Source organism: Polyodon spathula, chromosome 11 (assembly GCF_017654505.1).
Source record: "Polyodon spathula isolate WHYD16114869_AA chromosome 11, ASM1765450v1, whole genome shotgun sequence".
In the NCBI taxonomy this organism is placed as follows: domain Eukaryota; kingdom Metazoa; phylum Chordata; class Actinopteri; order Acipenseriformes; family Polyodontidae; genus Polyodon; species Polyodon spathula.
The window spans coordinates 33,244,978-33,270,893 of NC_054544.1; the positions used below are offsets into that span (position 1 = coordinate 33,244,978).

The 25,916-nt window shown below is 36.7% G+C and overlaps 1 protein-coding gene and 1 pseudogene across 1 annotated transcript; both read left to right on the forward strand.

Moving 5' to 3' along the window:
- The first annotated feature begins 446 nt into the window (after nt 1-446).
- On the forward strand, nt 447-4,776 carry LOC121323491 (extracellular calcium-sensing receptor-like). Its single transcript, XM_041264577.1, has 6 exons — nt 447-646; nt 874-1,165; nt 1,396-2,202; nt 2,293-2,520; nt 3,378-3,501; nt 3,863-4,776. The coding sequence occupies exons 1-6, from the start codon at nt 447-449 to the stop codon at nt 4,774-4,776; spliced, it is 2,565 nt and encodes an 854-aa protein (XP_041120511.1).
- Nucleotides 4,777-14,320: 9,544 nt separating this feature from the next.
- On the forward strand, nt 14,321-24,755 carry LOC121323468 (annotated as a pseudogene).
- Nucleotides 24,756-25,916: the final 1,161 nt, after the last annotated feature.

Genomic DNA, 25,916 nt, shown 5'->3' on the forward strand with positions numbered 1-25,916 from the left:
TTAATCCATCGTAATCAGACAAAGGTTTGCCTTATACCTACTGGAGGTTTATTTAATTATTAGTAGATGCATGAAAAGATGTGACACCTGAATGCTTTATAAAAACAACTTCTAAATATCACTGAAAGAAATACCACCCTAAAGACTACATACCAGTTCTTTACCTGGCTGTCTGAGCCATAAAACAAGTTTGCACAACACAGTGTGCACCATAACTCAAACATTAATTATAAACGACTTGTACTTCTTAAAGCAATTAGGAAATAAACCATATTCACAATGGCACAGGCCAAGATGATTAAAATGTTGTTCTCTGGAGGCACCTGGATGAGAATTGATGCTTTGGTGAGAATATGAACTTCACCTGTTAATTCAAGCACCTGTGACATCCATCATACTATAAAAAGACAACACATTTTTATGCTTGGACTTGGAATGGAAAGAACATGCTGTTCCTGGAGGTTATACTGATTGCTCTTTTTACTAGGGCACAAGAGCCTGTTTGTGTTGTACGAGGAAAACCAGAATTTCCACAGTTATCAAAGGATGGAGACATTGTAATTGGAGGGATTTTTTCGTTCCACAGCAGCTGGAATGGTACAAAAACAACCTTTGAAACCGTGCCTGGATCTTTGGAATGTAAACAGTAAGTAAAAAAAATATAAAAGCAAATACAATAAATAAATGAATAATTCTAATATAACACATTATTCATTTAAGTATATTTATTAACAAAACATAACAAGTTATGTATTTATGTTTTTTTTTTTTTTTAAATAGTACCGGTGCTAGTACATTTCTAATATGGATAGATATACTGACTGTACTTTTCTATGGCCATCTTAATATTATGGTTTATATTTGTCTTTAAAGTTTAAATTACAGAGATTTTCAGTTTGCCCAAACCATGATATTTGCCATTGAAGAAATCAATAACAGTACAGAAATCCTTCCTGGTGTTTCCTTGGGCTATAAAATCTATGATTCTTGTGGTTCTGTAACCCTGTCTATAAGAGCAGCAATGGCTTTAGTGAATGGGCAAGAAGAAACACTCACTGATAAGCCGTGCAACAAAACAGCTACTGTTCAAGCTATAATAGGAGAGTCTGCATCAACACCAACTATAGCAATCTCAAGTACAATCGGACCATTCCTAATACCAGTGGTGAGATCATTTGTAAAAAGTATTTTTAAAAAATATGAGATTCAACCTCTGATTCATTCTTTTTGTGTGGAAAATGTTATCAAATACAAGCTGAAGTGTAGATACTTGAGGTTAAGTTAATCATAGTAATAAAAAGAAACTTCGACAATATGCACAAATGTTTTAAAGAGAGAGTTTTTGTTACTGTCTTTGTATAATAGGAGAGTATTTTATTTTTTTTTTCTTTACAGATAAGTCATTTTGCTACATGTGCCTGCCTGAGCAACAGAAATAAATTCCCAGCATTTTTCAGAACCATACCAAGTGATTATTATCAAAGCAGAGCCCTGGCACAGCTTGTGAAGCATTTTGGATGGACTTGGGTTGGAGCAATCAGAAGTGACAATGATTATGGCAACTCTGGAATGGCTACTTTTGTGCAAGCTGCGCAAGAAGAGGGGGTTTGCATTGAATATTCAGAGGCCTTTTTAAGAACTGATCAGAGAGAGAACATTCTCGCAATTGTAGATATTATAAAAATGTCCACCTCAAAGGTTGTTGTTGCTTTCGCCTATCACTTAGACATGGATATTTTGTTACATGAGCTGGCACTTCAAAATGTTACTGGCTTGCAGTGGCTAGGCAGCGAATCTTGGATTACCGACAGATATCTGGCATCATCAGGCTATACAGTTCTGGCTGGGGCAATTGGGTTTGCCATTGGTAATGCAGTTATTACAGGCTTGAAGGAATTTCTACTGAATGTCCGTCCATCTGATGACCCTGACAACCCATTTCTGAAGGAGTTTTGGGAATCTGTTTTTAGCTGTACCCTGACTAGTCAACATGATAATAGAAATCCATGCACAGGGTTTGAGAATTTAAGTGAAGTAAATAACCAGTACACAGATGTATCTGGGTTGGAAATTTCGAATAATGTATATAAAGCGGTGTATGCTGTGGCCAATTCACTACACAATCTTTTTGCATGCAAAACTGGACAAGGTCCTTTTACTGACAAGTCTTGTGCAAACTTGACAAAGATTGAACCATGGCAGGTAGGAGCTGTGTTTTACAGTTTGTTTGTTTTTTTGTAAATATTCGAATTTTAAATAAAATAATCAAGTGTTTCACATGGCTTCTTACAGGTACTACATTATCTGCAAAGAGTTCATTTTACAAGTAAAAATGGCGAGAAAGTCTACTTTGACAATAATGGAGATCCAGCACCAGCATATGAATTAGTAAACTGGCAGCTTAATAAAGATGGAATCACTGAATTTGTCACAGTAGGTTACCATGATGCATCTTTACCAGCAGGACAGCAGTTTACAATAAAAAATATCAGCATTGTTTGGGCAGATGGGCAGAGTAAGGTAAGTTTTTTGCTATATTAAAACAAATTTCCCACTTTTAATCATTGATTTCACAGACCCCGATTATCACTAATTATGGTCTACCTAATGTTGCTTGGATAATGGCTTAAGACATTTTTTTTTTTTTTTTTTTTTTAATTACTTCTCTTTTGTATAAGGGAAGAAAAGGGTTATTAAGCTGTATGTATTAAATACAGAATAAGAACATTGGTACCTGGTTACAGAGAGATTCTGTACACATGACATGCATTAGTAAACACAAGTGCTGGCCAAGGGAAATCATTCTAGAGGACTGATCATACCTCAAATAAGTTTTAGTTAGTTTTAACATTTTGCCTGCACGATTTTGTTGAATTACATAACATTGAAAGTATAGCAATGGTACTTTGGAAATTATTTCACTTTTAAAAACCCTAAATTAACATGAACTGCTTGTATATAGTGTAACTGGACAATTCATTAGTTTTATAATTCATCCGTGTTCAGTTGTAAAACATGTATATGTGGGATGCAAGTACTGCATATAACTCTGCTGGTATAATTACATGGTGGGGCATGTGCCACTGTGCTTGTAAGTATAATTATAATTGTTTTTCTTAAGTAGCTAATATGTACATAGCTGTGCACCTAATTAGTGCTACTGTTGTGTAATAAATGAATGATATTCCTACTCTGAAAAGGAACTCTGTAAATACGTACAGTGTCGATATCTAAAGTTAATATAATTACAGTATTTTATATACATTTTTTAATGAACACAAGAAAATATTTCTGAGCACACTTGACTTCATACTGTATGTACGTATCTCTGAATAGTAGTTTGTGCATGTAATTTGAAATACTTTAATTTTTCTTAGGTGCCTAAATCAGTGTGCAGTGAGAGCTGTCCTCCAGGCACTCGGAAGGCTGTTCAGAAAGGAAAGCCTGTTTGTTGCTTTGACTGCATACCATGTGGTGCAGGAGAATTCAGTAACACAACAGGTAATTTAAAAAACCAACAACAACAACAAAAGGCTATGCCTTGGTATTCAATAGCAAGATCAACATAGTACAAAGAGGGTCCCCTCGTTTTATGCCTTATTATTATAAGTTACTATAATTACACTGATTGACATTACATTTCTAATTCCTGGCCATTTTTTTTTTTTCCCCACAAAAGTATCAAAAGTCACATTGGATTGCCAAATGCATTATTTAAAATGTTTACTACTTAGAAACAGACACCCTCTTACACAATTGTTTCCACTTGCCAATACATTAGCTGTTCTTTAATCCTTCTTCCTAATCTGAAATCTGTTGGATCAGTTGGAATAAACTATCTTTTTTAATTATTTTCTCGTAGATTCCATTTATTGTTTTAAGTGTGACCCGGAATACTGGTCGAATGAGCGAAGAAATCAGTGCATCTTAAAGGCAATTGAATTCCTATCATTTCATGAAATCATGGGCATATTATTAATCATACTGTCATTATTTGGAGTGTGTGTAACACTATCAGTAGTTACTGTTTTCTTTCATTACAGAGATACCCCCATTGTTAAAGCTAATAACTCTGAACTCAGTTTCCTTCTTCTGTTTTCATTAGCACTGTGTTTCCTTTGTTCACTTACTTTCATTGGCCAGCCCTCTGAGTGGTCCTGCATGTTGCGTCATACTGCCTTTGGGATCACATTTGTCCTGTGTCTCTCTTGTGTTCTGGGGAAAACAATAGTTGTGTTAATGGCATTCAGGGCTACACTTCCTGGTAATAATATGATGAAATGGTTTGGACCTGCCCAGCAGCGGTTAAGTGTTTTTGCATTCACATTCATTCAGGGTTTAATATGCACAGTTTGGCTAACACTATCCCCCCCTTTTCCTAATAAAAACATGATATACTATAAAGAAATAATCATTTTAGAGTGTGACCTGGGATCTGCAGCAGCATTTTATGCTGTGTTAGGGTATATTGGGTTTCTTGCTGCCATGTGCTTTGTGCTCGCTTTTCTGGCTCGTAAGCTTCCAGATAACTTTAATGAAGGTAAATACATTACATTTAGCATGCTCATATTCTGTGCTGTTTGGATCACTTTCATCCCAGCTTACATCAGTTCACCTGGGAAGTACACAGTAGCTGTAGAAATATTTGCTATTTTATCTTCTAGTTTTGGTTTGCTTTTCTGCATTTTTGCTCCCAAATGCTATATTATATTACTGAAACCTGAGAAGAATACAAAAAAGCATTTAATGGGTAAAATGCCCTCAAAATCACTTTGACATGTATAGGTTTTTGTGTCACTAGCATTTTAGCTATATATATATATATATATATATATATATATATATATATATTATATATATATATAGATATATATATATATATAATATATATATAACATTATATAACCTGTCTACAGCAAAAAAAAAAGACCCGAGGGTTAAAGCATATAGGTTGACGATACTTAAGATTTATATAAAGAGAATTAAAGTAACCCCTATACATTACATAACCTGTCTACACTAAAAACAAAAAAAAGACCTGAGGGTTAAAGCTTATGGGTTTAAGATTTTTAAACCCATAAGACTACAGTTTTTATCCATACCCAGCTGGGTTGATTTCATAGATAGTTGCAACAGTAGAGCTGTTGACAACAGTATGACAACAACACAGATTGTGAAGAGTCATTTATGCAAAAGGAAGTACTATAAAAAGGGACAGATCCACACTAACACAATGTGCATGGAGACAGGGTCCATTAAAGGTACACACACTTCCTAATTTGACAGCTATTTCCTTCACAGTATAGCAAATCTCAGGTGAGATTTCCAGTCTAGTAATCAAACATGAATTATATTTAAATGAACTTCTATATGCTGATTGTTAAGCCTTTCTTGATAGATGTGTACATGGTTCTGTATTCAATAAACATTTGCATTTGTATCTAACCACGATAGAGGAAGTGTTTTTGTGAACAAAAGCATGCATCACCAGGGGTATCACATAAGGGAAATGGTGGGTCTCTGACTGAATGATTTGTAAACATGTGGAAAAATGGTTAAGTGACAAAAATATATTGTGGTTGAGAAAAGGGAGACGTACTCTTTGTATTATTGTTTTTACTTGTAGCCATATTGGGTCAAAGGTCAACATCAAAAGGTCACTTTAGCAAAACAGTGTTTACATAAGTTACATGAAACATCAAGTCACGTCATACAGACAAAATCTATAAAATCAAGTTTTTCTTTTCTTGGATGATATCCACAATCACGTGTGAGCAAGAGGATCCTAGAATACATCTGTGAACTAAATATGTAGCCAATACCTCAAAGGGTTCGGTTTTTAGTAACAGGAACCCAAAAATTCACATGACCACAAAAAAGGCAGCAGTTTTAGGATTCTGTTAGAGTTTGTCTATAGTTTCCATAAAAGTGAAAATATAAGTTGTAAATGTTTACTTATTATTATTATTATTATTATTATTATTATTATTATTATTATTATTATTATTATTATTATTATTATTATTATTATTATTATCTGAAATGGTTTATATGAGAATATTTGTATGTTATATGAGAACATTTGCATGCCATACCAAGGTTGTTACCGCTCCATAGCAGTCCCTGTTCAAGCACATTTTTAGCACACTGACCCTCAACACTATACTGTACATGCACATCTGATTGGACCCACCCTCAAAGAAGTCATTAGCAACAGCCAAGAGATCTACAGCAACAGGCAACGTATTCACTGTGATAAAATAATTGAAGCCACTCCCTGCTTCACTTAAAGACAGTGACTTACTCAGTTAAACAAATTTCACACAGATGTTTCATCTTCTATGCAATTAAAAAAAAAAGATTTAAATGCAGAAAAATTTGTCAAAAAGAAATGAGTTATCCATAATAAAGTATATTTTATAGAGCTGTCAAGCGATTAATTTTTTTTTTATCATGATTAAATATGTAAATCTTAGTTAATCTTGATTTTAATCACATATTTAATTGATAGAATTACTTTCAAGTTTGTTTTATTACTGATGCTATTATTATTAGCATCAGTAATAAACCATTCCTGTGGAAGAGGCTAAAAGTAGAGAAGGTGGAAAGTCATACTGGAATTATTATTATTATTATTATTATTATTATTATTATTATTATTATTATTATATTATTATTATTATTATTTATAAAATAGGCCTATGTTAAGTTGAATAAGTTGAATAACAAATAAGGATTAAACTGGTTTTGTTACAAACGTTTTGACACTCTTTTCTTTTCTTTTTTTTTTTAGTATTCTTTTAGTATCCACTAGAGGGCAACAGCAGTTACTTTGGGTTTGCTGCAATTGACAAACATTTTATTATGCAGCTGGGGGACTGAGCTGCTTGAGCTGCTTAGTTAGTTGTAATTGGTACTAACTTGCGTACTTGGTTAATACCATCCTACGTACTAACCACAGGATCATCTCCAGTTATTATTCTCCTTTGAGTTTGTTGCAATTGACCCATAATGCTCCTTGTCTACTCAACTTGTTCCTGATTCACTTCAAACTTTGTTTCTTAGTTTGGAAAATAAATTGTGACAAATTACATACGTAGAGTGACCCAAAAACCCACTTTCCCTTCCCTTTTTTGAGTGAAAGATGTATGTGGCAGAGATGTATGGCTCTTTGATAGAAACAGCTTAATTTATTTGAAGTCTTCCAACTGATGATGGGAAGCCTGGTTACCAAGAATTAGATTTTTTTGCAGGAATCAGGCTTTTAAAGACTGCCACCCACACCTGTGGTGGCTTTGACAGACTCACTGAGAGCAGAAACTGACCCAAGACTGTCATCGCTACTGGAAGCAGACTGATCTTTGGAATACAAATTGAACATATGTGAAACTGCATGTATGTTAAAATGTTGTAATAACTGTACTGTGTTTTAAAGAATATAAAAGCCAGCAGAAATACTAAACAAATTGTTAAAACACAATGTTCAGAAAATAAGTTATAATATTAGCCTACAGTTATGTTAGACGATTTACATCCCTGTTTATTCTGTTATAACAGTAAAAACGTATTAGATCTTTGTAAGTCTGAGTAAAAAGTGAGCTGGATTGGGGTCACACTGACCAAAAAACTGTGAAATGAGCAAAGGCTTATAACCTTGAGGAGAAAGGCAAAAACGAGCATCTCATAGTAATTATTATTATTATTATTATTATTATTTATATTATTATTATTATTATTATTATTATTATTATTTCTTAGCAGACGCCCTTACCCAGGACAACTTACAGTTATATACAAAAAATACATATCAAGAATTACAGTACAATTAAGAGCAAGATATAAAATACAATGACTTCAGTCCTTGTATTTTACATCTTGCTCTTTATATAAGTCAAGTCAAATAGTCAAGTCTCTTGTTTAGAAAAAATAAGCTTGATCTTACTTAACGTAAAGTAATCTTTAAGTTAAACACATGTATTCTAGAATAATGCAAACAGAATATAAGTGTAAAATATTATAGCAGAAGAACTGTTACGTTTGAAAATAAGACCATATAGTGCAGACTGTATTTAATAACTTTAATATAAAGCAGATTTACAGAAGAAATACAATTTTGGTAACCTTGTCTTTGCTTGCTTGAAGCGAAACAGTACTATGCATGGGTAAATGGAGGAAATAATTCTTGGCAACTAAAGCGAGATTTACTGGTTAGTGGTTTAAAATCCAAGGTTTCTATGATGATTGATCTTTTAAATAATAAGTACCTTCTGGTACAGCAAAGGGAGTCAGTGGTGATCTGTCTATAGCTTCATTATATTATAGATATTAATGAAGACTTGGTAAAATAAGTGAGGGGGAGCTATAGTAAGACATTTGGGAAAATGCTTACAGTAGTTTCCTATTAATAAAAACTGACCTTGGCAGGAAAGCAGGTGGTTTGAAACTTGTCTGAACAGGATTTTTGTAGAAATAAAGAGAGAGGTCATGTTTAGTTTAAGCATTGGATATCTAATATGGGACTGTTACATTTTGCCTATGCTGCAGGGAGGAGTTTGGTGGTACAAAAAAGATGCAGTTGCACGAGTACAGCCCCTTGCTATGAAAGATAGTATATGGCCGGAGCCTTGCTTATTTGTTTTGTTTGTTATGTGTCTTTTTTGTATGCTGTAGTGAGGAGGATAAGTGAGGGGGAGCTATAGTAAGACAGAGGCTGGCCACGGAGCCAGCCCAACTGAGCACTACACCTCACAAAAGATGCAGAGAGAGCACGAGTACAGCCCCTTGGGACTGTTAAGATAGTATATGGCCGGAGCCTTGCTTATTTGTTTTGTTTGTTATGTGTCTTTTTTGTAATGTAGTGGAGGATAACAGAGCCAGGGGCTTGCATCTGTTTCCACATCATACGTATCAGACAACAGCCTGTCAAAAGTCGATTCTCGGTAGTGATCGATTAACATTGCAGGATGTACAGAAGACCTTACTTCCATCACTGTGTAAAACTCCTGCGGGATACTGCTTTACATGAGTCTATAGCTTCATTATATTATAAAGTCGATTATATCAAAAGTCGATTCTCGGTAGTGATCGATTAACATTGCAGGATGTACAGAAGACCTTACTTCCATCACTGTGTAAAACTCCTGCGGGATACTGCTTTACATGATCTGCTGCAGACACATTTTTAACTCTTTTACAGACATCCATTTTCTTGTTTACAGAAATTTTAATTCCCCACCTAGATTGCATATAGTTACACGACAATCACTGCAGAGAACTATGTCAGAAGCTCGAGATACTAGTATTACAGGCTTTCTATTGCACATTTTGATATACTTTTTTTTTTTTTTATCAGTTATAGCAATTTATAAAAGCTTGAAAAGGTAGAACATTTGTATGAATTATACAAAAAGAGTATTCTGCTTTCTCTTTATTACTGTTTTCCAATTTGGAAATTGTTATACTTTAGTTTTTCGCATATATGTGTAGGCTTACATGCTGTTTTCACGTATGTGTGTAGACTTGCATGCTGCATGTTGTTTTCACGTATGTGTGTAAGCTTGCATGCTGCATGCCGTTTTCATATATGTGTGTAGGCTTGTGTGCTGTTTTCAAGTGTGTGTGTAGGCTTGCATGCTTCATGCCGTTTTCACATGTGTGTAGGCTTGCATGCTGCACACTGTTTTCGCGTATATGTGTAGGCTTGTATGCTGCATTCTGTTTTCATGTGTGTGTGTGTAGGCTTGCATGCTTCATGCTGTTTTCATGTGTGTAGGCTTCCATATTGCATGCTGTTTTCGCATATGTGTGTAGGCTTGTGTGTTGTTTTTGCGTGTGTGTAGGCTTACATGCTGCATGCTGTTTTCACATGTGTGTGTAGGCTTGCATGCTGCATGCTGTTTTCGTGTGTGTGTGTAGGCTTGCATACTGTTTTTGCGTGTGTGTAGGCTTACATTCTGCATGCTGTTTTCACATGGTGTAGGCTTGCATACTGCATGCTGTTTTTATGTGTGTGTGTAGGCTTGCGTGTTGTTTTTGCATATGTGTGTAGGCTTGTATGCTTCATGCTGTTTTCGCGTGTGTGTAGGCTTGCGTGCTGTTTTCGCGTGTGTGTAGGCTTGCATACTGCATGCTGTTTTCATGTGTGTGTGTAGACTTGCGTGTTGTTTTCATGTGTGTGTGTATGCTTGAATGCTTCATGCTGTTCTCGTGCGTGTGTGTAGGCTTGCGTGCTGTTTTCGCATGTGTGTGTAGGTTTGCATGCTGTTTTCTCTGTTCTCACTCTAGAAATTATAATTTTCTCTCTGCTGCAATTTTACTCTGGCTGGAGTGATACTATTGCTCTTTGGTATCTGTTGTACTGAAAGGAATGGTTTTTGTAATTTTTTAACAATTACTATATTTTTAGGTTGAAACTGCCAGCTTGTGTGCTTCCTTCTTTCTCTTTCAGGCCGGTACCTCTCACTTTTTTTTAGTTTCAGGATAATACACATTCTTACTAGGCAGCTTACATAAGGCTGTAAACCCTGGGAGTTATAATATAATGTACAGGGCTGTAAATGGTTACTACTGAGAATAATAATAATAATAATAATAATAATAATAATAATAATAATAATAATAATAATAATAATAATAATGTGTGTCTCGACCATTTACAGTACACAGTGCTTTGTTCTGTGTAGGCTATATACATTGAAGTACAAATCTAGAGTGAATTTACTTTAAGTGTGCATGGTATAAAAATAATTGACACATAGACAAAAGTTAAGACAAGAATGAAAAAACAAATCAAATGTACAGGGTCTGAAAATTTAAGTGAAATAAATAACCAGTTCACTGATGTATCAGACTTGAGATTTTCCAACAATGTATACACGTCAGTGTATGCTGTAGCCTATTCACTGTACAATCTCTTTACATGCAAAACTGGCTAAGGTCTTTTTGCTAACAAGACATGTTTTTTTTTGTTTTGTTTTTTTTAAATGGTTTTAAAATAATTAATTTTTTAATACATTACACAATTATTGTATTGATTTTTCAATCTTTAAAATATTAAAATATATTATACTATGGCTAATATATGACTTTGGTGCGGTACCGGGCTACTGAGTCAGAGTGGCGCTCAGGCCAACAACCACGGTGGTAGTAGGGGGGGCTAAAGGCCACCACACAAACCACTGGCAACAACAAGAGTACCGCAGCAGAGCCTGTGTGTGCCTGCTTGATCGCCAGAGCTAAAAGACTGCCCACTGCTGCGGCATGAACATATGGACAAGCTCTCCGATCGGAAGGCTCCTGCCAACGGATCGGTCAGTGAAGCCGGCCAGCTGAGCACCAGAGTGTTTGTACAGGAGTGTGAGTCAGCAAACACAATGTGGTTCCAAAAAAAATTTTCCTAGCTGAAAAAACTAGCAACTCATGTAGTGCACATGGAAAAGAAATACAGCGGAGAAAGCGACACACAAGCAGTTTCTACCACTATAAATACAATACTGTAATAAAGACATTGTACAATAAATATTAATAGTATATACACACACAATACACAAGTGAACACACTTGGCTGAGCTCAGTCTAGGTACCGCAGCTGCAGTAGCACTAATATAACTCCAGCAGGAGAGTGAAACGTGACACAGAGAGAGGAGAGTGAAATGATCCATTGAAGGCAAGCCAAAGGCTCCCGGCATGCCACAAGGCTGCATATGGACTAACGAAATACTCAAAAACCTCTGGGAAGCTCAAATTATAACATAATTCAGCGATTAATTCTGCAAGGAAACACACAATCAAATTATATATTTAAATTTTTTTTTAAAAAATTAGCTTTTGATGAATTTGTTTCAAAATGATGAGTCTCTCTGCAGTTTGATTGAATTAGGCTGAAAAGAAAATGTCGCTGTTCAACCTTTGTCACGGAGGCTAGTCTTTCAGGTACTCAGATGTTAATACTCTTTGTGGTATCGCAATTATGACACATTTATACAAAAACCTTGAAATGCAAGTATTTATATAAAAATAGATATGTTTCACTGAAACATGATGTAACTAAAGTACAAAATAAATTTAATTATTCAGCATAACTGGATTCCAATGTATAGAATACTTTAGCAATGTCACCTAATTGAATTGCATGTATTTTTTTTTATTTTTTTTTTAAGATGAGGCAAACTATTGTGTCAATCCTTATTTACATTATTGTGAAAACTACTGAACAAATTACTGCTGATGTTATGACTATCATTATGTTAACTGAATTATTTTGTAATAAATGTCCTTAATCCAATGATACAATTTTCTTCATTCACTACACTTCCGGGAGCAGAATTCTATCATATACAATTATTATATCATATACAGTTTATTAGTCTGCATGCCATTCAACAATAAGCCTTATGTTATGATATTCAGAATGTCAAGACATTTGTATTTGTAATAATTATTTTGATTGCATAGTTTATTAAACACAGTTATGGATGTTTTAGTCATTATTTTCAAATACATTGCAATCTTTTAATTTGCACAGATTGCTTGATTTTCAAAACAGTCAGAATAAGACTTGCTAACACTTTACAATAGTTTTATAAAGTATCATTACAAAACCTTTAATTTTAAAATGGCAAATTAATATATCATAAAAAGGGTCACCTTTTGACCCTTTAAAAACATGTATGTGCTTAGCACTGCTTTTGTTCATTATGAAAATAACACTGTACTTGTGAGGTTAAATTTAGAACCCTGAGTAATGCATAATTGTTTTAACCCATTAAGTAACAAATATAGTTTTCTTTGAAAAAATCAGAACGTAAGCTGTATTTATGTAATTTGATACAATACATTTAGACAACTTTTGCTGTTAACACTATTAGAGTAAGTTATCATAACAATATAGTAACGTAGGTCAGTGATAAGAAGAAAGATGCACAAACACATCAGTGATCAGCTTTATTGATATTGACAAGATACCTCTGAACTAGATACCCAGTCGCTCACAGTCTCCACAAGATCCCACACCAACAGCGTTAAAAAACAAAACATGGCACTGAAGGAGAGAGGTAGTAGGAAAGAACAGCATTCAAAGTTCACATCATGTGCATCACAGAACTTCAATGGATAAACTGGACTCTAAGGCCCAGATTTATAAAAGGACTGCGCATGTTTTACGACCGTAAAATGGCCGCCGAGTGTTCTGAATTCTTGGATGGGATTTTTAGAACACATGCAATTAACGTGATTTGTGGGGGCAAGGTGCGCTTTAGCCCTTGATGCATATGTAATTCTGTATGCATATGTAATTCTGAGGCGTTTCTGAATGGGATTTTGCAAATGAGGTTGTGACAATGAGCGAATGAATCAACAATCTCCCTCTCGACCTGTGAGAGCAATCCACAGCAGAAATTACGTGCCCCATACTGAATGGTTGGGCATTCTGGGGGCAGTTGGAAGCCGGCCATTCAGGAAAGGGACGACATCACGGTACCAGGAGTCATTGCCCTAGTACGGTGAGCTAAGTTTCATTCATGAATTGGAGGAGACGTGATTGAACTAGCTATCGGAGGGGGCGGGGCTATGGGTACTTTAGGGGGACATGACGTCATGATCGGTTCCTTTGTTGTGGTTGATGGGAGGAAACAACGACTGTTTTTGGAAAGACGGAGTTAAGTGTGTGCTTGTTTTGCAAACGTGTGTGTTTTTTTGTCGTCAGACTGATCAAGCACGGAGCTGGGAGCTACAGCCTAACTGTTAACCAGCATAACTGTTTCAGCACCGCACCTACATTAAGAGCACTGTGTTGTGTCTGTGTTTTTGTATTATTATTTCGGGACTGTAACCCCTCATTTTTGGCGCTGGCGATACCCATTGTTGGCTAGAGCCAGCTTTATTATTTTTTAGAAGTGAAAGTGATAAAGGAGAATTAAAACTTTTAACTTTTAAAACCGTGAACTTTGTGTCTGTCCTTGTTTGGAGCACCTGCATCACCCTCTCACTACGCAAAGCAACCCACACATTCACACGTGGTATTAGCAGTGGGAGGGACGTTGCCACGCTCACTGATTTATTACAAACGCTGGAACAAAGACGGGAGGCAGAGGAGAGACAAAGAGTGGAGAGATACAGTGGAGAGAGGGCACACCAGGCACCAGCGGTACCCGTGATGGTGTCCCCTAAGGCAAGGGCGCAGAAGATGACAACAGAGGATGACCCCTAGGCGTACTTGGTTGCCTTTGAGCGGTGGGCCACCACTGCGCAATGGCCAAGGAAATACTGGGCCACTGAATTGGGCCCCTGCCTGAGCGGGGAGGCTCAGGCAGCATACCAAGCCATGGCTGACGAGGAAGCCAGCCAGTACGACCTGGTCAAGAGGACCATCCTCCAATGCCTCAACATCACGGGGGAAGCACATCGGATGCGTTTCCGGGAATTCCGGAGGCCACAGGAGACCCGCCCCAGGGTGGTCGCCCAGAAACTGGGACCACATGGTGCACTGGCTTAACCACTGCACAGATGGGTGAGGCAAACACTGGTGCACAGATGGGTGAGGCAATGGTCTTAGAGCAGTTCTGCTATGTGGTCGGCACAGAAACACAGGACTGGGTACGGTGTCACGACCCAGACACCCAGGAGGCCGCCGTCAAATTGGTGGAGAATTTTGAGGACTCCCGGGCTTCTATCAGAACCGGACTACTGACCCCTCTTCCTCCTCTCACCAGCCGAGGAGCAGTGCCCGCAGTATCACCAACACCTCCTCCCCTGGGACCCCGACCGGCCAAATCACCGATCCCGATGGGCTGACCCACCTCCTCACCATGGAGGCAGCTGTTGGTCCCCAACTGGGGTAGATTTACTACCCCCGATCTGCTGCATTATCAGCAATGGAACAGACCGCTAACCCCAGTGCCTTCTGCCCCGATCATCTGTTTTAGGTGCCATGAACCTGGACACATCGCCCACCTGTGCCCATCGGCAAGGGAGTGCAACGTGGTGATGTGCAATTTGGCATCTGAGGCAGGTAAGGAATGGGGAAATGGTCAAGAGGGGCCTTGTATTATTGATGTGATGGTTGGTAATGTGAGTACCCAGGTTGTAGTGGACTCAGGGTGTGCACAGACCTTAAGACCTTAATTCGATCAGCTCTGTTACACGGTGTGTCGTGGCGGCCACAAGCCAAGGTGCCGATCTCCTGTATCCATGGGGATACGGCAACATACCCCACCCTAAAAGCATACGTGTTGATAGGTCAGACACAGCACTACCTCACAGTAGGGGTGGTGGAAAGGCTGCCGCACCCCATAATTCTGGGCCGGGACTGGCCACAGTATCAGCAATTAATCCATTTCTACTATTACCTCTTCGGATCGACCACGCCCCACTCTGATGGTTAAGCATGATGAAGGATAGCAACGCCCAGATAACTCGGTGGTATTTGGCGCTGCAACCCTTCATGTATTTCATGACACACCGTGTAGGGAGAGATCATCAAAACGCAGATTATTTTTCCCGGGAGGTGGGTGTAATGGGCAAGGTAGATTCAGCCGAGTGTACCTTTGGCACAGCCCTGAGCGGTGGGATATGTGACAAAGAGCGAATGAATCTGAATCAACAATCTCCCTCTTGACGTGTGAGAGCACTGCACAGAAGGAATTACGTGCCCCGTACTGAATGGTTGGGAAGTTCATTCCGGGGGCAGTCGGAAGCCAGCCATTCATGAAAGGGATGACGTCACGGTACCAGGAGTCATTGCCCTAGTACGATGAGCAATGTTTCATTCATGAATTGGAGGAGACATTATTGAACTAGCTATCGGAGGAGGCGGGGCTATGGGTACTTTAGGGGGACGTGACGTCGTGATCAGTTCCTTTGTTGTGGTTGATGTGAGGACACAAGGACTTTTTTTGGAAAGACGGAGTTAAGTGTGAGCTTGTTTTGCAACCATGTGTGTTTTTGTCGGAAGACTGATCGAGCATGGAGCTGGGAGCTGCAGCCCTGGGGCCAGCGATTCACCCGGACTTCAACGCATCTGCACTTAACCAGCATCACTGATTCAACACCGCACCTACACTAAGAGCACTGTCCAGAGACGTGTCTGTTTGTGTTTTGTCTGTTTTTTTGTATTATTATTTCGAGACGGTAACCCCTCGTTTTGGCGCTGGCAATACCCATTGTTGGGTAGAGCGAGCTTTATTATTTTTGAACGGTGAAAGTTAGAAAGAATTAAAACTTGAACCGTGAACTTTGTGTCTGTCCTTGTTTGGAGCACACTCTCACTACGCAAAGCAACCCACACGTTCACAGAGGTCTATTAAATATTCTGTCTAATTTATTAAAGCTGCTAGTAATTGCAGGCTGTCGTATTTCCTTGATTATTTTAAGAACTCTGAAAAGGAGTCGTTAATTTGCCGCAGTCAGACAGGAGGCTATATACAAGGAAATGTGATGTAGGAGACTTGTATGTAGCAAGGAGACATAATTTTCAAGAACAAGGAAACATTTAATAACATTTTGCAAAGACCTCGTTTTTTAACCCTTCTGATCAAGTCAGTTTATAAACTGCGGTTTATAATACCAGTACCGTATTGTTTTGCAAACTCCAATTTTCAATACATGTTTCATAGCTTACATGACAAAACAGAAAGTCTGCAAATAGAGATTATAGAAGTCATGTAAAAAAGGTTCTTAGAAGCACCTAAAAAGGTCTCCCCACTGTGGCAAAGCCAGGTTCTAACGAGAGCCTTTACTTCTTACAGTGTTGGCATTATTAAAAGAATGGTGGAGGAGATTAAAAGAAAGATGGAACGACATTCTGAAACACACGAAAGAAAAAGTCTCATATACAATGACGGCTCATCCGCCACCATTACTTTGAATTCTACAGAATGTATTTTTTTGTAATATGGTATTCTGGTATTTAACAATACTGCTTTACGCAGTATTGTTAAATTCAAGTTTGAAAAAAAAACAGGAAAAAAAAAAGGACAGAGGGACAGATGACGCAGTTAGTTTGTAGCTAGAGCAAGTACAGTTTGTCGACCATATATACCATACAGATATGCTTTGAAATCATACATAGAGTAAGAAATACAGACAAACATAATAGGAGAGTTGTAACTGCATAAGACTTTAAGAAGATATAAGTTATAGTTAAACTGAAGACTGTTCGTATGAAGCTGTATGGAGTTATTGTTGCTGAACTTACTGCTATACAACAATGGAAGGACTATCACCTGTTTGACTGCCCTGGATGTAAGTAAATAAAACTTATTGTTTCTGAAGTTTGAAAAGTCTGTACGCCTGGAATTATTCTATATGAAATAAGAAATTGAACTAATATGCGAAGCACAGTAACTGGATGATGCGTTGTAATGTATAAGCAACCTACTACAAACTCTAAAGTGGTACATTTGTTTATTAAGAAACCATCGCACATTCCATATTTTATTCATTTGTCTTGGTGATGTATTTCGAGCTTGTAACACATCTTCACGTGTTACAAGTACTGCTTGTACCAAAATCTTCAATTCCATATTAGTAAATTTCAGTTTTCGCGTCTGACCATCCTCATCACCATGGTTAGTACCAGGCTGAGGTCTTTGTGTGCCATTCATTTTCTTTTGGAATGTGTAGCCTACACACGCAGGGTTGACCCAAATCTGCTATTTATTGTGAGTGCAGTGGCATTGGAACAATTTTAAAGTGGGGGTGGTGAAAGCCATTTAACATAACTGTAACCCCCGTATATGATGGAAGCCATGCAATGCCAGAGGGTGTTGCCGCACTTCCAGCACCCCTAGTTCCAGCGATCTCATGTGAGAGGTGTCTAATTCTCCACCGCTAATTGCGGTGAGGGGTATTTAAATTGGTTGATTGTGGAATCGCCTACTTTACTTAATTAGTCTTAATAGGTTGTTATTTTGACAATGAGTGCGGCCATACTGAACACGCACATTACGTGGCTTTTTGCGGTTGGTTTTTCCCCTTTATAAAGTTAGGCCTCAGTGCTTTAATCTTAAACTGCACTTTATGTACACAGAATACAAAGAACAGTCATATTGCAGTGTGCTCGAGGAATGGCACCTGCTTACAAGGCAGAACAAGGCACATAGCTCACACTTCACACAGGTCAATTTGATTGGCCAGTGGCTGTATTTATTAGCATCACAGGCAAAACAATAGGCAGCACATGGTGAAGAGTTGAATTGGCTGGTATAGGAAGTTAGCCAGCCCAGGTTTTTGAGTGAAGGGTCCCTTCGCGCAGACAACAGGACTACAGCTGATCGATCGCAGACATGCATTTGCAGAAGAGACCCCATCGGGATTGATGGAGTGTGTGGGTGCATTGAGATAACGGGTGGTGGGATGGGAATGCATGCCTGTGATTGTGGGAGCGTGCAAGACGGAGCGAAATGTAAGCCTGGCAGAGGGAGGGGCTGGGTGAAGAGTGTGAGTTTTGGAGCTGTGGGAGAGAACCTGCTGTTTTATTTTTTGTTTGTTTTTTTTTAAATTAGACACGCAGAGGCTGTTAGCTTTGTGTATGTTACCTAACTGTTTATTAAATACTTTTATTTATCCTGTGTGCAATGTAAACCAGGAGACACTGGGGTCCCCCCAGGACCAGGACTAGCAAACCCTGCTCTAGAGAGGTAATTCTAGTCCTAATTTCCCGAAGACAGTGAAGACCAACTGCCTCTCTCATGAAACACAGAGATCATTATTGTACGAAACAGACATAATGAGAGTATCAATGATAAAGCTGGTCATGGTACACTTAATCGCAGTGCAAAAGGGATTTGTGCTTTGAGTCTTTTTCTTACTTTACAGAGCCATAAATTTGCAGGTAGAGCATCATACTGATAATGTTCATATTTTACCTAAGTTAGTTTAAGATTAGTGCTAATCATGGTCTGTAACACCCGCTTTGTGACCTGTTGTCATATCTCATCATTATATGAAAGCTGATTCAATTCCACTGAAAGTTGCATGTCAATAGCTGAGTGTTTTCATCATCAGAAGCAGGGAGTATCCACATTCAATAAAACTAAAACACACATGCCCTGTTTCACACACCACTTCTCCCAGTGAAAATCAACAGTTGGACAGGACCCAAGGTGGTTAAAGTTAAGATCTTTTCCAATTCAATCGTGAACACATTAAACACAATAATAACTATTTTGAGAAAATATTAAAAAAAAAAACCTAAACAAAAAGATGATGACGAAATAACTAACCCAAAAATAACTAGATTGTTTACTAACAAACAATAAATAATACATTTGTGACACATAAGTTGCCTCTAAGACATGCAAATTTGCAGACACAAAACTGGGACGGGTAGCCAACTCCCAGTCAGCAACTAATAACACAAAGAGATGTAGACAAGATTCAAGCTTGGAGTGACACATTTAATGTGAATAAATGTAAAGTCTTGCAAAACAGGTGCTAAAACATTATAAGCAAGTACAATTTGACTAGTAACAATACACAGGAAGCTATGTACAAAAAGGACTTGGGGGTAGTAGTGGATGAATCTCTTAAGCCAACTAGTCAGTGCAGAGAGTTAAATTCAAATCTAGAGAAATTATATTAAAATTATATAAGGCACTAGTACAACCACACCTAGAATACTGTACACAGTTCTGGTCCCCATATCATAACTATGATGACAATACAGGATATGGGCTACTCATTTTTATTAACTTAGCCTTGTAAATGTCACACTTGTATATGTGTTTGGTATAGTGCATGTGAAATACATACAGTAAATGCTTATTTGTACATAATGTTCAATAACAGAACTAACAGGATTACCAGTTGTCAATTAGGCAGCATGTTTTTACAGAACTGCAACTACTGTTCATGGTGTATTTTTTTTTTATCTTTATGAACTCAAATACACATTATGCAGCACATGTGCACTATTACAACACAACAACTATGATAATTACCAGTAAACATTTTTAAGTAATTACTCAGGGAACCCTATTCTCAGTGCATCATCAGCCTTAGATACAGTAATAACTACATGTGTACTCTTGAGGCACATTTACATATTAGCTTACCTTTGAGAATGATTGCTTTAATGGGAGTTAAACACCTCCTATAAGACTATATAAATACAACAAACATAGAATTTCACTCTGAACTGAGAAGAACACTGTGAAATGCTATTCCTGAAAGTAACACTGCTTGCTCTTTTGGCAAGGGCACAAGAGCCTGTTTGTAGGTTTCGAGGAAGACCAGAATTTCCCATTTTTTCAAAGGATGGAACAATAATAATTGGAGGAATTTTTTCCTTGCACAACAGTTTTGTTCGCACCACACAGACCTTCACCACTGTTCCTGAACCTCTACAATGCAAAACGTATGTGGAAATTTTCAAATAATTATCATATTACATCATTTTAATGTAATAAATTGCTATCTTTTTTGTTTATTTGTATACTTAACCCCAAGTTTTTTAAGTCTCAAGTGTTACTGTTACTTATTTTTCTACTTTTTGTTTTGTTGTTTTGAATTAGTTTTACATAAAGAAATAAAGATAGCATGAAAAACATTTTGTCAAATGTTTTTTTTTTTTCCTCAGCTTACATTTCAGAGAATTTCAATTTTCTGAAACCATGATATTCGCCATAAAAGAAATAAATAACCAAACAGATATTCTTCCCAACATTTCCCTGGGCTATAAAATCTATGATGTTTGCACTAATATACCTCTACCTATAAGTGCAGCACTAGCTTTACTGAATGGGCCGGAAGAAGAAATACACTATGACAAATCCTGCACCAAACTATCCAATGTTCATGCTATAATAGGGCATACATCATCGTCTCCAACAACCGGCATTGCAACAACAGTAGGACCTTTTCGTATTCCAGTAGTAAGAACCACAATCAATGCACTGTGCATCACTTGTGACCTTCTTATTTTGAATTTAAAAATGACTAACTACATTACCAAATAGCTTTTGAAGTGGATTGAGATATTGGACTCTACAGTACTTACAAAGTGATTTATATGATCACTGACAAGTTAAGGATAAGATGGGAAAAATTATAAGCACCAAAGCAATGAAACTTGGCCGGTTGCAGTATACCATTAACAGCATGGTAATTTTGGCACCTTGCAGAATTGGGTATACTATCATAGCATTGAGGAACAATATTGTTCTGACTTATCCATAAACTGGTCCAATGACTTTTGAACCATCCAGTATACACATTTAAGATACATTTTAAAGGCAAGGTTGATATAAAAAAAAGTGTAATAATAGGAAACTATTATATAAAAACCTAAACTTACAACAAACAACAATATATATATATATATATTTTTTTTTTTTAAATGGGAATAGTACATTTTTGTAAATTGACATATATTTTGTAACACACTTCAGTCATCTGTTTATATCAGCATAAAAAAACAGCTGTGTTATATTACTTACATAGTGACTGCTCTTTGCCAATGGTAACTACCTTATAATGTTAAAACATGTTTAATGTTACAAATCTTATAATTGGTTTAGATTGTGTCATCTAACCTTGTTCAGACTACAATTTAGAATCTCACTTTAAAATGACAGCTTTGTGTCAGTCAAGGCAAAATACTTGTTGTCTGTTCTTTACATATTATATATAATAGAAGCTGCCCTGTAAAAACTGTGTGTGCATTTTTTTCTTCTTTTTTTTTATCCACGCAGATCAGTCATCTTGCTTCTTGTGCATGTCTGAGCAAAAGAAATCTGTTCCCTTCATTTTTCAGAACTGTACAAAGTGATTATTTTCAGAGCAGAGCCTTATCATAGCTTGTGAAGTATTTTGGATGGACTTGGGTTGGAGCAAACAGAAGTGATGACGATTATGGAAATTCAGGAATGGCTACATTTGTGCAAGTAGACCGAGAGGAGGGCATTGAATACTCGCAGGCCTTCTCAAGAACTGACCTAAGAGAAAAAAATATTTAGAGTTCTAGAAATCATTAAAAAGTCTACCTTGCTTTCCTGGCTCAAGGAGAGATGGTAGCTTTGCTACAAGAAATGTTGCTTCAGAATGTTACTGGCTTGCAGTGGATAACCAGTGAAGCTTGGATTACTGCCAAAAATGTTGCAGCAGAAGGGGGTTATAAAGTTCTGCACAGGGCAATTGGATTTACAATAAAAAACGCAGTAATTACAGGTTTGAAGGAATTTTTACTGAATGTCCATCCATCTCTCCAACACCCTGGTAACATGTTTTTGAAGGAATATTGGGAAACTGTTTTCAGTTGTTCACCGACAACAAAAGACAAGTTTGAAAATGTAAACCCATGTACAGGGTCAGAGAATTTAAGAGATGTGAATAACCTGTTCACTGATGTATCTGAGTTGAGAATTTCCAATAATGTATATAAAGCAGTGTATGCTATAGCACATTCACTTTACAATCTTTTTACATGCAAAAAAATGGGCAAGGTCCTTTTCCTGACAAAACATGTCCGAAACCTCACGAAAACTGAACCATGGCAGGTAGGAGGCTATGTTTGAGAACTGTTTAAGCAATAAGACTGAGGAAGTTGTATTGGCAGTTCAGGTCCAGATTGAATAAGCTGAGGGCTTCACAAAGGTTATTCTGCTATTACAAAAGCATAAAAAAGTGTAGCCAATCATTCAAATCAACTAAACAGTTAATTAATAGGGAAGCATTGGTAGAGCACATGCAAGAATGGCAAATCAAAGATACTATAGTAAAGTAGTGTAAAAGCATTGGCAAAATTACAGAACAAAATTACTAAGTTAAACTTTTATAAGGTATAATTTATAAGAAACTTGGTCAAGTGAGAAATGTTTCGGCTAGTGCCTTCATAAGTTAATAAAGGAAATGTGGCCTTCAGATACTGTAACTGCATAATGATTTAGAACGTTCAGTTATAAATAATCAGTTGTTCACATAACAATTCAGTTATTGTTAAAATGTTATAAACTATAATTTTTATAGGTCCTTCATTTCATGAAAACAGTTAATTTCACAACCAAAACTGGAGAAAATGTATTTTTTGATGAAAATGGAGATCCAGCAGCAAGATATGAATTAGTAAACTGGCAGCTTAATAAAAACGGGCAAACTGAATTTGTTACAGTTAGCTATTATGATGCATCTTTACCAGCAGGGCTGCAATTTACAATGGATAACATCAGAATTGTTTGGGCCAATGATCAGGATCAGGTAAAGACTGAATTATCTTTTTCATTCTAACTGAAGTTGTCACTGATTAATTAAAACCAGTTTTTCACATTTTAATAATATGTGCAGTAATGGTGTGAGAGAATGTACATTAAAATTTTTTTTTACTAATGCTATGAACAAAACAAACTGCTCATAATTAAATGCATTGCAAAGGCAAGCTTTAAAATGTTTTATATAAATGTCATCTGAAATAAAATCTACGTTTTCAAGGTGTCAAAATCAGTGTCCACTGAGAGCTGTCCTCCAGGCACTCGGAAGGCTGTTCAGAAAGGAAAGCCTTGACTGCATACCATGTGCTGAAGGAGAAATCAGCAGTCACACAGGTTGGTTAAAAAAGGAGGCTAAATCCACATGTTATAAATACATTGATGCACTTTCTTTGTTACCAGTACAATGCTTGTTTTATATGCAGTTTCTATTTATTTATAGTTCTGTGTATGTCAAAAACTACCATGGGAAGGTCAAATAAAACTGCTGGGTTAATTGTTTTTGTATTGATTTTTAAATGCAATGTTAGTAGTCTGCAAATACAGCCTTTCTAACAAAAAATACATTTCCAAAAGTATACACAGATCAGCATAAGATGTCTGAAACATGAACATGTCTGTAAAACAGAAATGAGCTAAACAAATTTTTACAAAATCCTTAAGTAACAATTTTTTTTCTAGTAGAAAACAAACAATGATGCACTAGATAAATAACATTGTGCCACAGAATATTAATATCTTACAGATTCCACTGATTGTGTGAAGTGTCCTTCAGAATACTGGTCAAATGAGAAAAGAGATCAGTGCTTCTTAAAGGACATTGAATTCTTGTCATTTGGAGAAATCATGGGAATAGTGCTAGTTATATTCTCATTGGCTGGGGCTTTTGTAACCAATTTTGTAAATTCATTACATTTAGCATGCTCATATTCTGTGCTGTTTGGATCAACCAGCTTAGATCAGTTCACCTGAGAAGTACACAGTTTCTGTAGAAATATTTGCAATTCTAGCTTCAAGTTTTGGTTTGCTCTTCTGTATTTTTGCACCCAAATGTTACATAATATTACTTAAACCTGAGAAAAATAGACAAAAACACACTTGATGGGCAAATCATGAACAAAATAACTTTGACGTTCTTTTTCATTTTATGACACCTCCCTTTTCTTTTATACAAACTGGACGTATGTCTATATGGTTTACCAAAATGGAATGTTGTATTTACAATGTACTTTTATTTATCAACACATACAATTCAAAATTTAGTCAGCATGCTTTGGGGTAGAATTCTAATATGTCCTAGAGATGTCATGGTACATATGTGTGACGTATTTTGTTGGCTTTTCCTATATCTGTGCGTTCAAACCAATGTATCTTTCAAACTGTATTCTATTCCAGTCTTGGATATTGTTTTACAGTTGCAAGTTCACACTAATAAAAACTGTTCTCTGCAAACAACAAAATATGTAGCCTATATATATTTCCTAAATGTTTTTTTTCTTTTTCACATAGAGTACTACTCTACCTGGCTACCTTATGGTAACAAAAGAAGACTCCTGAGTATATGGATCTAGGTTAAAGAACAGCAGCAAATACAGCAAATATAAACAAAAGTACAGTATATATGTAGAAGTTGTACTTCTTTAAATGTAAGCAGCTAATGATATTAGTGTGGTTTCCAAATTAGGAATAAAAATAGGGAAATAGATTCAGATGTTCCACCCAAGCATACTTAGCTAACCTGTAATGGAAGAAACCTGTAATTTTATTCCTTTTGAAATTACACAATCACAAAGGACCCCATCTTGTTCCTGCTTCTCTATAGTCAGATGTTTGACAAATGCACTAGAAATATGAAGCATGCATTGCAGTGTACAAAGGCTATCCTGTACATGACTCAATTATATGCAATTTAAGACAAGTTTTTTGTATTATATAAAAGTCAAATCTCCCTTTTTCATGAAAGTGTAATTGAATCCCATTGACCGTTCCTTACCTACTACTGTTAGGTAACCATTAGCAATATCTCCATCTACATTGTCAACTTATGCAAACAGACAATGCATACACGTCTGAAATCTTTCTGGTAAAGGAACCATTTAAAGAATATAGCTCTTAAATACATCTTGCTTCTTACAAGTTGTTTCTTGTTTGTTGGAATCAACTGCATATAACATTTTACTGTGGTACACAATGATAGATTCATTGAAAAGTGGGCATAGGTGAAGCATAGGAAGCCTTTGTAAATCACAGACAAGTATGGTAAAATATTGTAAATACCATGGTTTCTCATAGTAAAGCACAGTAAATTCAATGTCTAAATGAAAACAAATGTTGATTGCTAAATTAAAGTCCTGGTCTGCTCTGTATTACTTTGCTACTTTTTCAGCATTAAATTACTTTCTTACATATGTAAATGCAGAATTGCAAAAATATAAAGAAACAAAAACACTGTTTCTATCAGGGATCTCCAACCCTGGTCCTGGCAAGCCCCAATCCTGCAGGTTTTCTAGGTGTCTTTACATTATCACTGGCTAAAGATCTGAAACACCTGTTAATCTTGACTAATTAAGCCAATAATTGGTGCAATTAAGTAACTGAAATCTGGGTTAAAAGGAAAAACAGAAGACCCAGTAGCTCTCCAGATCCAGGGTTGGAGACCAAATACTTAATGACAAATAATTAATCAAATAATTCTTTACCTATCCTGGTTGTAATAAA

What these genes read in the sequence shown, in the direction of transcription:
- LOC121323491 (XM_041264577.1), top strand. Translation starts at nt 447, where the DNA reads ATGCTGTTCCTGGAGGTTATACTGATTGCTCTTTTTACTAGGGCACAA. An exon ending in GGATCTTTGGAATGTAAACA is followed by an intron (nt 647 to 873) that starts GTAAGTAAAAAA and finishes TTGTCTTTAAAG; the next exon opens with TTTAAATTACAGAGATTTTC. An exon ending in GGGCAGATGGGCAGAGTAAG is followed by an intron (nt 2,521 to 3,377) that starts GTAAGTTTTTTG and finishes AATTTTTCTTAG; the next exon opens with GTGCCTAAATCAGTGTGCAG.